General features: G+C 64.8%; 1 protein-coding gene across 18 annotated transcripts in view; it reads left to right on the top strand.

Annotated features, from left to right (window-relative positions):
- The window catches only part of NCOR2 (nuclear receptor corepressor 2), a 140,655-nt gene that overhangs the window by 30,229 nt on the left and 96,931 nt on the right, over positions 1-13,495 (top strand). For all 18 annotated transcript variants that reach the window (XM_054712393.1, XM_054712397.1, XM_054712411.1 and 15 more), the window contains one exon: positions 7,061-7,243. In XM_054712393.1, coding sequence (XP_054568368.1) covers positions 7,139-7,243 — 105 coding nt within the window. In that variant the 5' untranslated portion in view covers positions 7,061-7,138. The remainder of the gene's footprint in view (positions 1-7,060; positions 7,244-13,495) is intronic.

The raw sequence follows: 13,495 nt of genomic DNA, 5'->3' as shown, positions 1-13,495 counted from the left end.
CATCCGGGACTGAGGTGGCTCAGGGCACAGCGGCGTGTGGTTGCCACAGCCCGCTCGCCCCATGGGTCGGAGGCCAGCCGGGTCGGAGGGCAGCCGGGTCGGAGGGCAGCCGGGTCGGAGGCCAGCGGGTCGGAGGGCAGCCGGGTCGGAGGGCAGCCGGGTCGGAGGGCAGCGGGTCGGAGGCCAGCCGGGTCGGAGGGCAGCCGGGTCGGAGGGCAGCCGGGTCGGAGGCCAGCGGGTCGGAGGCCAGCCGGGTCGGAGGCCAGCGGGTCGGAGGCCAGCCGGGTCGGAGGGCAGCCGGGTGGGAGGGCAGCCGGGTCGGAGGGCAGCCGGGTGGGAGGGCAGCCGGGTCGGAGGGCAGCGGGTCGGAGGCCAGCCGGGTCGGAGGGCAGCCGGGTCGGAGGGCAGCCGGGTCGGAGGCCAGCCGGGTCGGAGGCCAGCCGGGTCGGAGGGCAGCGGGTCGGAGGGCAGCCGGGTCGGAGGGCAGCCGGGTGGGAGGGCAGCCGGGTGGGAGGGCAGCCGGGTCGGAGGGCAGCCGGGTGGGAGGGCAGCCGGGTCGGAGGCCAGCCGGGTCAGAGGGCAGCGGGTCGGAGGGCAGCCGGGTCGGGGTCCTGCCCGGGCCCCTCGTCAGGGCCAGTGTGTGTCGCGCTGGGGTGGGCGGTGCCACGGAGGATCCCCGGGCCATGGGCCCCGCTCCGGCCACCGCTGCCTGCTGCCGCCTCTCCAGGGCCGTGGCCTCGGGAACATTCCCGCCCGGCCCGGCCCCCTCAGCCTCCCGCTCCCCAGGCTCCCGGTCCTCCCCGTGGCCGCCCGCTCACCACACGGCGGGCGCCGCCGGTCACAGCGGAGCCGCGGGCTGTGTTGTCTGGGCGGTTGGGTTGGGTTTATATCCGTGTTTTTAACATAAAAAGTGCTGCCCTGGCCGGTGTGGTTCAGTGGATAGAGCGTCGGCCTGCGGACTGAAAGGTCCCGGGTTCGATTCCGGTCAGGGCACAGGCCCGGGTTGCGGGCTCGATCCCCAGGGGGGGGCGTGCAGGAGGCAGCCGGTCCATGATTCTCTCTCCTCATGGATGTTTCTCTCTCTCTATCCCTCTCCCTTCCGCTCTGAAATTAAAAAAAAAGAAAGAAATATATATTAAAATAAAAAGTACAAATCCAGACACGACTTCCATCCGTCTTTCTTCTCCCGAAGGAGTTGGACGCGGGGGTCCCCTGAGCAGCAGTCGCCCCACTGGCCCCTCCTCGGGGCCCGGACTTACCCCGGTGGGGTCATCGTGTCTACAGCCCCCCACCCCCTTCTGCCCTGGCACCGGGTTCATCTTGTCCCCCTGTCCCCCCCAAATGGATAATCACACCCCCCCCCCTCCCCGGGAGAGGCTTACCTTCCCTGGTGCCAGCCCTGGGAGGCCACGTCCCTGTCCGACTCCTGGCGGCAAGGGCTGAGGGTCTTGGGGTTCGTGCCTGCCCCATCATCAGACAGCGACCAGAGATGCCCTGGGGTAATGAGCCCTTCGGGACCCACGTTCCAGCCCTGGACCCAGCGGCTCAGAGAGGGCGCCCCCCCCCCCCCCCGGGCCCGGGCCTCTCGGGAAACAGGCCAGGCCTGTGGGAGGTGGGCCCGCTCCGGTCTGTTGGTTCGCGGGGGGCCGGGGAGGGGGATGGGGTGGGTGTTGGTTCGTGGGGGGCCGGGGAGGGGGATGGGGTGGGTGTTGGTTCGCGGGGGGCCGGGGAGGGGGATGGCGGGGAGGGCCGGTGTCGGTCGGTGGGTGGGCGCCAGCCGGCGATGCCGCCGCGGGCGGCCCTGTTCCGAGCAGCAGAAACGTTTGTCCTTGTTCACATGTGGTGGGGACGCCCCCTGAGAGCTGCCCTGGGATTCCTGGGGCGACCCCAGACATTCCTCGGAAGGCTGTTCTCCGGGCCTGCGTGCGTGGGGGCGGGGCGGGGCAGGCATTTCCGGCAGCTGCACAGCTGTGGACACGGTGGCCAGATGTTGGTGCAGGGAGGTCTGCGGCGGCCTGGGGCCGGCCCCCCTCCCTCCGGGGTCTCCGCGGGAGGCGGGAGGCGGGAGGGATGGGGTGGAGGCTGCAGACAGAGAGAGGGGGCGGCTTAGGGCCTGGCCGCCCGGGGTGGCGGGGGCCGTAAGGGCCCGAGGTGTGTGTGAGGCGGGCCAGAGGCGAACGAGGCCCGGACTGGGAGGGGCTGCTGAGTGCTGGGCCCCCAAGTGGCATCCTGGGCAGCAGGCTCTCCTGGGGCAGCCCTGGTGGAGGAAGCACCACAGCAACACAGGCCCCGAGGGGTGCTGTTGGCCAGCAAACCCGGGAGGCCTGCCTGGAGGAGACGTGCGGCACATTTTATTTTTATTTATTTATTAAACAATTTTTAAAAAATTTCTCACCTGAGGATACTCTTTTTTTCCATTGATCTTGAGAGAGAGAGAGAGAGAGAGAGAGAGAGAGAGAGAGATATTGATGTGAGAGAGACACATCCACTGGTAGCCTCCTGCATGCACCTAGACCCGTGGTTGACAAACTGTGGCTTGTGAGCCACAGGCGGCTCTTTGGCCCCTGGAGTGTGGCTCTTCCACAAAACACCACGGCCTGGGCGAGTCTGTGTTGAAGAAGTGGCGTTAGAAGAAGTTTAAGTTTAAAAAATGTGGCTCTCCAAAGAAATTTCAATCGTTGTCCTGTTGATATTTGGCTCTGTGGACTCATGAGTTTGCCGACCACTGACCTAGACCGGGGGCCGGAGATCGAACCCGAGACCCTTCGGTCTGAGGGCCGACACTCTTAACCGCTGAGCAGAACGGCCAGGGCCGGTGCATTTCGTTTTATTATTTTTCTGTAAATCGTGGCCACACACACTTCACCAGAGTCCCCGTCAGGGCCTGCTTAGGGCCCAGCTCAGCGGTCTGTGCACCAGCCCCGCCGTCGTCTCCAGAACTCGGTCCCCGAGAAACGCCCTCCCTCCCCCGCCCCCACCCCGGAGCCTCCCTCCCACCGTGACCCTGACCCCTCGGGGGGGCCTCGTGGGAGTGGGGGTTCGTCCTTTGCGTCTGCCCGCTTTCACTCCGCGGGACCTCAGAGCCGCGAGCTGGGCCCTTTCCTCCTGGGGGGGTGGTTCCCTGCCGTCCAGGCAGCGGAGCGGACGGGCCCGAGACCCCGGCCGGTCAGCCTCTACAAACGCAGCGTCCGGGGCCGGGGACGCGGTCACGGCCGCCTGAGCCGGCACTGAGCCGGCCCCTGAGCTCCCAGCCCCGGGGCAGGGGTGAGCGGTTTGCCAGGCCACACAGCCGGTGCCCGCGTCCCACCCGCCACCACCTGACTCCGGCTTCTCCTCCGGGTCCCCTGTCCTCCGTCCGCAGAGAAAACCGCCCCGAGGGGGCCCGGGTGGGGGAGCTGGGGCTCGTGGGAAGCACGTTCCTGCCGGGGCGCCCGGGGGAGGAAGCCGGGCGGTGCTTACGGGGCGCCCGGGGGTCCGTGCGGAACCCGGTGTGGGGAGGCGGCTCACGGCTGCGGTTTCTCTCTCCTCCTCTTCCTTTTACCATGAAGTGGGGGGAAGACGTGGAGGAGGAAGTGATCTTGAGCGGATCCCGTGGCGGGGCAGCCGGGCCCGGCCGCCTTGGCCGCCGTCCAGCGGACACAAATGCACCGATTAAAGGGAGACCGACGGGCCTCCCCGGGGCTCCCGGCAGCCACTTCCCCTTCCCGGCCCGGAGCCTCGCCGTGGTTTCTGACCGGGCCTGGCCGCCGCTGGCCGTGTGATCTCGGGCACGTGCGTTCCCCCCTCGGAGCCTGGGTTCCCCGATCTGTTGGAGGGACATTGGAGCCCCCCCATCCCCCCGTGCGGGGGCCTGTGGCTGAGGAGCCGGGGTGGGGGGTGGGGAGGGGAGGGCAGAATCGGTGGCGGTCGTCCCGGGGCAGAGGCTGCAGTCATGTGGCCGCAATTCAGGGGCCACCGGGGCCCTCAGGAGCCGGAAGAGGGCGCGGGGCCCTGCTGATACCTCGATGTTGGGGTCCTGGCCTCCAGAACGGGGAGAATAAACCTCTCAGACCCCCAGTTCGTGCGTGTGCACGGCAGCCCGAGGAGACGGGCGCACCTACTGTGCGTGTGTACGGCAGCCCGAGGAAACGGGCGCACCTACTGTGCGTGTGCACGGCAGCCCGAGGAGACGGGCGCACCTACTGTGCGCCGGGTGCCAGGCCCCTCGTCGGGGAGCCAGCGGTCCATCGAAACGAACGCGGTCTCTAGCCCTGGCCGCAGGCTCCCCCGCGTCCGTGGGTCTCTGGCCTGTGCCGGGCTGGCCGTGGGTGGGGGTGCGGGAGCCGTGTCCCCGCCGTGGGGCTGTGGCTTCTCCGAGGACCCGGCGGGCTCCGTCCCGCTGGGCGCTCCGTGGGGGCTTTCCTCCTGCCTGGCAGCGATTTTGAGTTCTGAGGCTCCCCCACCTGCCGCGGTTCCAAGGTCGGTTCCAAGGTCGGTTCCAAGGTCGATGCCCTCAGCTCCGAGGGAACGATGGTGCGTGGGGCACGCACAGTCAGGGCTGCAGGCTCCGGGCAGGTTCGGCAGTCCCGTCACCTCCACGGGCGAGGTGCCCTCTGCCCCGGCACCCCCTCCCCCTTCAGCTCTGCCTCCTGCTGCGGGGCACCCTCCTCTCCCGCCTGTTCCTGGTTCCTCCAGCAGGAGGCGCAAGAGAGACGCGCAGGCCTGGCCCCGGGGGAGCAGGAAGCTGCTTGGCCGGGCCTGGGTCATGTGACTGATTCTGGAGCCCGGGGAGGAGAGATGGCTAGGGTGGGAGTGGGGTGCAGTCAGGGCCCCTGGGGTGGGGGGCGCTCTCCACCTTCCCTCCCAATGTCCGCCCGCATTAGACCTCCCGGGGGCAGGCCACCCCCTGAGGACGGTGGTGTGTGTGTGTGCGGGGCCCAGACGGACATCCCTGCGGGAAGCTGGGGTGCGGCCTGTCCACCCGGTCACGTGACCGCAAGCCCGGCCCTCCCCATCGCATGGCACATCCGGTGCGGGGGTCCCCGGGCCATCTTGCCTTTTCCTGGGCTCTGGGTGGGGGAGCCGGTGTGGGGTGGGGGGCCTGAGGGACACCCTTTTTCTGGGCGGCTGTGTGTGGAGGAGGCCTGGGCGTGGGCAGGGGGCGTGGACAGGGGCTGGCAGAGAAGGGAGAGAAGGGCCCAGGGAGGGTGGGGGACCCCCGAGATTTCTGGGTGCAAGTGGCTTCCGACTAGGACTCGCTTCCTTTCTCTCTTTTTTTTAAAGAATAAATTTAGCCGAAACCGGTGTGGCTCAGTGGATAGAGCGTCGGCCTGCGGACTGAAGGGTCCCGGGTTCGATTCCGGTCAAGGGCATGTACCTTGGTTGCGGGCACATCCCCAGTAGGGGGTGTGCAGGAGGCAGCTGATCGATGTTTTCTCTCATCGATGTTTCTAGCTCTCTATTCCCTCTCCCTTCTTCTCTGTAAAAAATCAATTAAAAAAAAAAAGAATAAGTTTAATTGAGGGAGAGAGAGATAGAAACATCTGTGAGGAGAGAGAATTATGCACCGGCTGCCTCCTGCACGCCCCCCACTGGGGACCGAGCCCCCAACCCAGGCCTGTGCCCTGACCGGGAATCGAACCCTGAACCTCGGGTCATAGGTCGACGCTCAGCCACGGAGCCACGCCGGCGGCTCCCTCGCTCTTGAGCTGCGTCTTCCCTTCGCTCTGGGCCTCGGTTTCCCGTCTGTGGAGCCAGCAGGTGTTTGTTGAGGTCCTTCCCGCGTGGACGCGGCGGTCTCTCTCTTTCCCCGGAGCCTCGGGCCCAGGTCGCTCTCCGTGTCCCCGTGTGGCCCCGTGTCCCCGTGTGGCCCCGTGTCCCCGTGTGTCGTCCCCGTGTCCTCCCAGCTGGGTCTGGGCCAGCCTCCTGGGTGTCCTGCTCCCACGTCAGAGTGTCACCTGCGCCGAGGTCACCAGGAGGCCAGCAGGCCGGCCTTGCCCGGGGTCACGCTGACCTGCGCCTGCCCGAGCGGACGGCGTCCACACGCCCCTCGCCGGCCTCTCGGGACGGCCTCTTGCTTCCCACGCGCTGCCGGCGCTTTCGGAGAACTGGGCCCCGTGACGCCGAAACCCGCGGCGCTCGGCCGGACAGGGCGGCCCAGGGGGCTTGGGGGCCATCGGAGGTGGTGGGTGCAGTGCAGTGCCCACAGAGTTGGGGTCCCCTGGGGTAAGGTTGGGGGGTCTTGGGGGCCATTAGAGGTGGTGGGGGCAGCGCCCACAGAGTTGGGGTCCCCTGGGGTAAGGTTGGGGGGTCTTGGGGGCCATCGGAGGTGGTGGGGGCAGCGCCCACAGAGTTGGGGTCCCCTGGGGTAAGGTTGGGGGGTCTTGGGGGCCATCGGAGGTGGTGGGTGCAGTGCAGTGCCCACAGAGTTGGGGTCCCCTGGGGTAAGGTTGGGGGGTCTTGGGGGCCATCGGAGGTGGTGGGGGCAGTGCCCACAGAGTTGGGGTCCCCTGGGGTAATGTTGGGGGGCTTGGGGGCCATCGGAGGTGGTGGGGGCAGCGCCCACAGAGTTGGGGTCCCCTGGGGTAAGGTTGGGGGGTCTTGGGGGCCATCGGAGGTGGTGGGGGCAGTGCAGTGCCCACAGAGTTGGGGTCCCCTGGGGTAAGGTTGGGGGGCTTGGGGGCCATCGGAGGTGGTGGGGGCAGTGCCCACAGAGTTGGGGTCCCCTGGGGTAAGGTTGGGGGGTCTTGGGGGCCATCGGAGGTGGTGGGGGCAGCGCCCACGTGGTGGGTCCTGCGTCCGCTCCGTGGGGGCCTTGATGGTGGTGTGGCCCCCACTCCTGGCGTGGCTTGTGGGGGAGCTGCTGGCCCAGCCTGTTGGCTCCGGGCTCCTCCAGGGCCACGTCACAGCTGTGGGCAGGGAGGAAGAGGGGGCCGGTGGGGGGAGGAAGATGGAGGGGGAAGAGGGGGGAAGAGGGGGAGGAGGACGGGGCGGGGTGCCTGCCTCCCCCTCTTGCTCACCGGCCCGGAGGACGCGGACGCGGCTCCGTGGCTGACCCCGCCTCGTTCCCGGCTTCTCGCAGGCGCCTGTGACGGGGCCGCCCGCCCGCAGATGAGGAGGACTGGCCGCTGAGAGGGAGCTCGTCTGGACGGCCGGCGCCATGTCGGGGTCCACGCAGCCCGTGGCACAGACGTGGAGGGCCACCGAGCCCCGCTACCCGCCCCACGGCATCTCCTACCCCGTGCAGATCGCCCGCTCCCACACGGTAAGGGCGCCCGGGCCGCCTGGGGGACCTTCGTCGGCCACCGGCTTCCCGCCCCGGCCTGTCTCCTGGCGGGAGGGCTGGGGCGGTTCACGGTGCCCCGGGGGCAGGGGGGGGGTCGGGGCCCCTCGGCAGTGACCGCTGGCACCACGGCCTTTCCAGGCCTCGGGCACCTGCTACACGGAGCTCCCACTTCGTTTTCTAAAAACTTTTTAAAACATATTTTTATTGACGTCGGAGAGGAAGGGACGGGGAGAGAGAGCGAGACAGAAACAGCAGCGATGAGAGAGAATCATGGGTCGGCTGCCTCCTGCACGCCCCCTGCTGGGAAATGAACCCGCAACCTGGGCAGGTGCCCTGGATCGGAATCGAACCCGGGACCCTGCGGTCCGCAGGCCGACGCTCTAACCACTGAGCAACACCGGCCGGGGCTGGCTTCCGCTTTAAAGCTGGGAGGATGGAGCCCGGGGCCGCTGAGCTGGGGTCCACAGTGGGATTGGCACGCGCACAGGGAGTGCCTGCTGTATGCACCTCCCTCTCAGCCCGGCCTCACCCGGGCCCCTGGTGGCCGCCTCCTTCCTGGCTGGGCTTCCCCCCGCCTCCCACCTCTTCCCCACAGGCCCAGCCTCGGGGAGTCCTCCCGTCCCCGCGGCTCCTCCCTCCCGCGGTCCCTCCTGCCCTTTGCCCTGGCTGGGCCCGCTCCAGGCGTGTGGGGTCACCAGCTGACCCCGGCACCTCCTCCTCGCTCATCACCTGCCGGGCGGGCAGTGACGCAGGAGGTGGCTGGGCGGGACCCAGCGGTCAGCAGGCAGGAGGCTGAGCCAGGGGTGGGGTGACGCCACGGGGAGGTACCTGCTGTCACTGAGAAGGAGGAGCCGGAGCCTGGGCATGGGGGGGGGGGGGCTTGCTCTCCTGGGGCGCGGGCTGATCTGGAGCCACTGTCCTTGGGGTGGTGGGAGGGCAGGGCTGGGTCTGCGATCTGAGGCTCCCTCATCACTGGCCGCTCTGGGCCCCGCCGTTAGCGTCCTCCTCATTTCGCTCGGGACACACTGGGCTCTCGTCCGGAGGAGGGGTGGCTGACTCCTCTGTAGCTAGTCCAGGCCTCTCGGGCCACGTGTCTGTCACAGCGACTCGGCGCTGCTCAGCCGGACATAAAGCCGTGGCCGTGGCCGTGGCCGAGAGTCGGTGACACGTGACCAGACAGCTGGGTCTGGCTCCAGCCTCGGGTGGGCCGCCTCCTGCCTGAGACCCGTGCTTATCGGACTCTGTGGGAAAGGCCCGTCGGTTTCATTTCCAGTCGGTCTCAAACCCGAACGTGGAGGTCATGGACCCCGGAGCCCGCCTGGGCCAGAGGGTGCCCGCACACAGGGGGGAGCAGGGGGGGTGCTTGGCTTGGATGCCACCTCGGGGGTCTCTCCCTGAGCCTTACGGCCCCTCCTGCTTGGGGATGGCTCCTGAGGGATGGTTTGGGTCCCACAGCTCGCCTCTTGGGAGCTGCCATGCTGGGAGCATTGCCCATTCATTCATTCACTCATTCACTCACTCATTCATCCATCCATCCTTCCATCCCTTCATCCACCCATCCCTTCATCCATCCATCCCTTCATCCACCCATCCCTTCATCCATCCATTCCTTCATCCATCCATCCCTTCATCCACCCATCCCTTCATCCATCTATTCCTTCATCCATCCATCCATCCATCCATCCATCCATCCATCCCTCCATCCATCCATCCGTCCATCCATCCGTCCATCCCTTCATCTGTCCATCCATCCCTCCATCCGTCCATCCCTCCATCCATCCATCCCTTCATCCATCCATCCCTTCATCCATCCATCCCTTCATCCATCCATCCCTCCATCCCTTCATCCACCCATCCCTTCATCCATCCACCCATCCCTTCATCCATCCATCCCTTCATCCATCCATCCCTTCATCCATCCATCCCTCCATCCATCCATCCGTCCATCCCTTCATCTGTCCATCCATCCCTCCATCCGTCCATCCCTTCATCCATCTATCCATCCATCCATCCCTTCATCCATCCATCCCTTCATCCATCCATCCCTTCATCCATCCATCCCTTCATCCATCCATCCATCCATCCATCCATCCATCCATCCCTTCATCCATCCCTCCATCCATCCATCCATCCATCCATCCATCCATCTGTCCATCCATCCATCCATCCATCCATCCATCCATCCATCTATCTATTCATCTATCCATCCATCCATCCATCCATCCATCCATCCATCCATCCATCCATCTATCCATCCATCCATTCATCCATCCATCCATCCATCCATCCATCCATCCATCCATCCCTTCATCTATCCATCCATCCATCCATCCATCCATCCATCCATCCATCCATCCCTTCATCCATCCATCCGTCCATCCATCCATCCGTCCATCTATCCATCCCTTCATCTATCCATCCCTTCATCCATCCATCCATCCATCCATCCATCCATCCATCCATCCCTCCATCCATCCATCCCTCCATCCATCCATCCGTCCATCTATCCATCCCTTCATCCATTCATCCAGCAAACACTTCTCAGGCATCTCATGGGCATGTAGCTGGGAACACACACAAGCATCCCAGCCTCAGGGCACTGAGGTTCTTGTGGGGCCAGCATGTCACACTCGAAGGCGAACATGGGCCACGGAAACAAGGTGTACGTGGATGTGGCCGCAAAACAACGAAAGCTTCCGTTTTCATAGAAGCGTAGGGTTATTCCGATAGAGACGTGCTGAACACAGAGGGCTGATAAATAGTCATCGTTAATGTAAAGTAATAGGACATTTTAATGAGGATTACTATTTTTTTCTTGAACATTAACTTGCCAGACACTGAATAACTGCACAGATTAATAAGCGTCACGCAAATAAACCTATTTTTCTTGTCCTCCGGAAGCGAAATATTTCCTGTTGCGCTCACCAAACAAGTCAGTCCAAGACTAAGGACGCGGCCATCGGCTGCTAGAACATTCGCTGCTGGTATCAGGGCAGAGAAATGGTGCTCCTGTGCGTAGGGCGCGTAAGGGACATGAATGCAGCACGATTGCAGTCATCAGTCGTTCGCGAACGTTGCGGTTCGTTATTAGTGATGATGTGTAACAGGATGCTGTAAAAATTAAGTTACGGGATTTTTATTAAAACGTTTCTTACGTACCGTTCTGCTGGCTGTGGGCCGCGAGTTTGACGTGCTTGTTGTGGGGGGTCAGTGAGCAGGGGAGGAGGGGGAGGGAGGGCTGAGGTGGGGGAGAGTCCTAATTGAAGTCGGGGTCCAGGGAAGGAGTTCTTACGGAGAAGCTGACATGGTACTTCACCCATCTCTTCATGCTTGTGTGTGTTCCCAGCTACATGCCCATGAGATGCCTGAAAAGTGTTTGCTGGATGGATGGAGGAGGGAGGGATGGACGGATGGATGGATGGATGGATGAAGGGATGAATGGATGATGGATGGATGAAGGGATGGATGGATGAAGGGATGGATGGATGGATGGATGAATGAAGGGATGGATGAATGAAGGTATGGATGGATGAAGGGATGGATGGATGAAGGGATGGATGGATGGATGGATGGATGAAGGGATGGATGAATGAAGGGATGGATGGATGATGGATGGATGAAGGGATGGATGGATGAAGGGATGGATGGATGAAGGGATGGATGGATGGATGGATGGATGGATGAAGGGATGGATGGATGAAGGGATGGATGGAGGGATGGATGGATGAAGGGATGGATGAATGAAGGGATGGATGAAGGAAGGGATGGATGATGGATGGATGGATGATGGATGGATGGATGGGGGAAGCTCGGGGCCAGGCCTGTGGGAATCCGCGGAGGCGCGTCCCAGGCAGAGGGACCTGCAGGCGGACCCCCGGGGCGGGGCTGTCTTGACTGGAACCCCTGTTACACTAGGAGGGCCCCTTGAGTCCAGGGCCCGGGAATGGATGGGATTCTCCCTCTTCCTTCCTTTGCCTCCTCCAGGTCATGTCCTCCGCCCTCTTCTCCTGCCCCGGCTACGAGACAGCCCCTCTTCCCCGCGTCGCCTCCCTCCTCCCCGCTGTGTGACCAGGCAGGCCGCTCACCCTCTCTGCGCCTGAGATCTCTCGTGTTCGTGTGGGGCCCTGGGGTTGCCGTGGGGATGCGAGTCCTTCCTGGATGCCGAGCACGGGTGGCGGGCGCGCACAGTAGGCAGTTTGGGAGCATCGGTCGCTGTTACCAGTGTCATCACCGTGTTGTCACCCCTCAGAGCGCTTCCTCTGAGACGTGGCCGGGAGGCCGCCCGCCGGCCCGCCTGGTGTTTGGTGTTTGCAGGCGCACGTGACCACGGGGGGGCCCCACTTCCGGTCAGACCTTCCTGGGGGTCTCCCCAGTTCTTGCCTTCCTGTAGAGCTTCCAGGCGCCCTTGGTGGGGGGCAGGGTGTCCCCTGGGCTCAGCCCTGGGGACTGGCGTTAGGCCTTGGGGTGCGGGCAGGGCAGCAGGGGCCCCTCAGAGGCTTCTGAGAGGGACTTGCTGGCTCCTGGCCTGGGGAACGGAGGCCAGAGGGCTGGTGCCGTGGGCGCCGTGCGCCACGCGCCTCTTCCCGCCTCCTTGGCAGCAGTCGGCGCCGTGGTGCCGGCCCCTCCCGGGGGATGGGGATGGGGCTGTCGGCCTCACCGCGCTGCTCATTTGGCTTTTGTGCGAGCGAGTGCGAACGAGCCGGCGGGAGACACTTCCTCCTGGCAGACGCGCACGGCGGGCTGACTGCTTCTCACACCTCTGTGCGTGCGTGTGGGTGCGTGTGCGTGTGCGTGAGAGAGAGAGAGAGAGAGAGAGCGCGAGAGAGAGAGAGAGCGAGCTGTGCCTGGCAGCCTTGCCAGAGTGATCCGGGGCCTCTCCTCCCTCCCTCCCTCCCTCCCTCGGGCCCTTCCTCTTCCTCCTCCCGGCCTGGGCGTTGGCCTGAGTCTGCGAACACCTGGTGCTCTGCTGGCCGTCCCTCGGGGTGGGGGGCCGTCCCTCGGGGTGGGGGGCCGTCCCGCAGGGGGTGGGGCCGGAGCCTGCTCTGCCTCCTGGGAGCTGCCCGCAGCCTGGGGGGCGTCCTTGGGAAGGGGAGGGGTGGAGGTCCGAGGCACAGAGGCCTCTCCCACGGGCTCGGTCCCGTGTCAGAGCCGAGGAAGCTGGGGCTCCGCGGGTTTGAGCCAGGCCCTGCCGCTTCGTTTGCATCCTGGGCGGCCCCGGACGGCCCTTCCCGCCACGCTTCCCACCTCAGGGTGACGGGGCCCGTGGACCCCCCCCCCCCAAGGCCTCCCCTTCTCCTAACACGCGTGTTCTGGAGGGCCTGACACACACGCGTTCCCGGCAAACCCTCCCCGGCATCGCCCGCTGCTCTTTGCGGAAGTGATCGCGTTCTTGAGTAAGCAGAGAGAAGGCGTGGACTTTTTTTTTATGGAAAATCGGGAGAATCGAGAAAGGTGCCAAGAAGGGAAAACCCCCGACTCTGCCGCTGTGTCCGGAGCCTCGCCCGCGTCAGACATCACTAATGGATTGCCGCACGCACAGCGTCGCTGAGCGGTCCGGGCAGACAGAACCAGCCGATTCGGAGTGGCCCCCTGGGGAAGCCTGCCCCGTTTTCCCGTGGTTAGGACGTGTTTCCGTGTTTTTAGAAATTGGCCACCGGGTGCATCTGACTTGTCAACATTCCGTGTTGTCCTGGACGACAATGGGCCGTGAAAGGCGTAGTGCTGAAGTAGGAGGGTTTTGCCAGAATTCTTTTTCTGACTTGGACCGTTGCTTACATACGTGACACACGTGTGTGAGTTCTCCCTTCGGTTCGGAGCCTGGACTGTGAGCCTCACAGACAGACCCTCCCTCCCTCCCTCCCTGCCTCACGCAGGCTCGGTTATCTATCTGGACAGACCCGTGGTCGGCAAACTGCGGCTCGCGAGCCACAGGCGGCTCTTTGGCCCCTGGAGTGTGGCTCTTCCACAAAACACCACGGCCTGGGCGAGTCTATGTTGAAGAAGTGGCGTTAGAAGAAGTTTAAGTTTAAAAAATGTGGCTCTCAACAGAAATTTCAGTCGTTGTCCTGTTGATGTTTGGCTCTGTTGGCTGACGAGTTTGCCGACCACGGGGACGGACAGCATCGCAGCGCCCGCCCAGAGCGCGAGTTAGCTGGAGGTGGGGCCCCTTCTCCTGGGCGGCGGCCCCAGGAACGCCCTCGGCCGCGCTCACCCCCTCCGCCCTCTCGCCGC

This window comes from Eptesicus fuscus, chromosome 23, assembly GCF_027574615.1.
Source record: "Eptesicus fuscus isolate TK198812 chromosome 23, DD_ASM_mEF_20220401, whole genome shotgun sequence".
NCBI lineage: Eukaryota > Metazoa > Chordata > Mammalia > Chiroptera > Vespertilionidae > Eptesicus > Eptesicus fuscus.
This window is presented reverse-complemented; position numbering and strand designations above follow the sequence as displayed.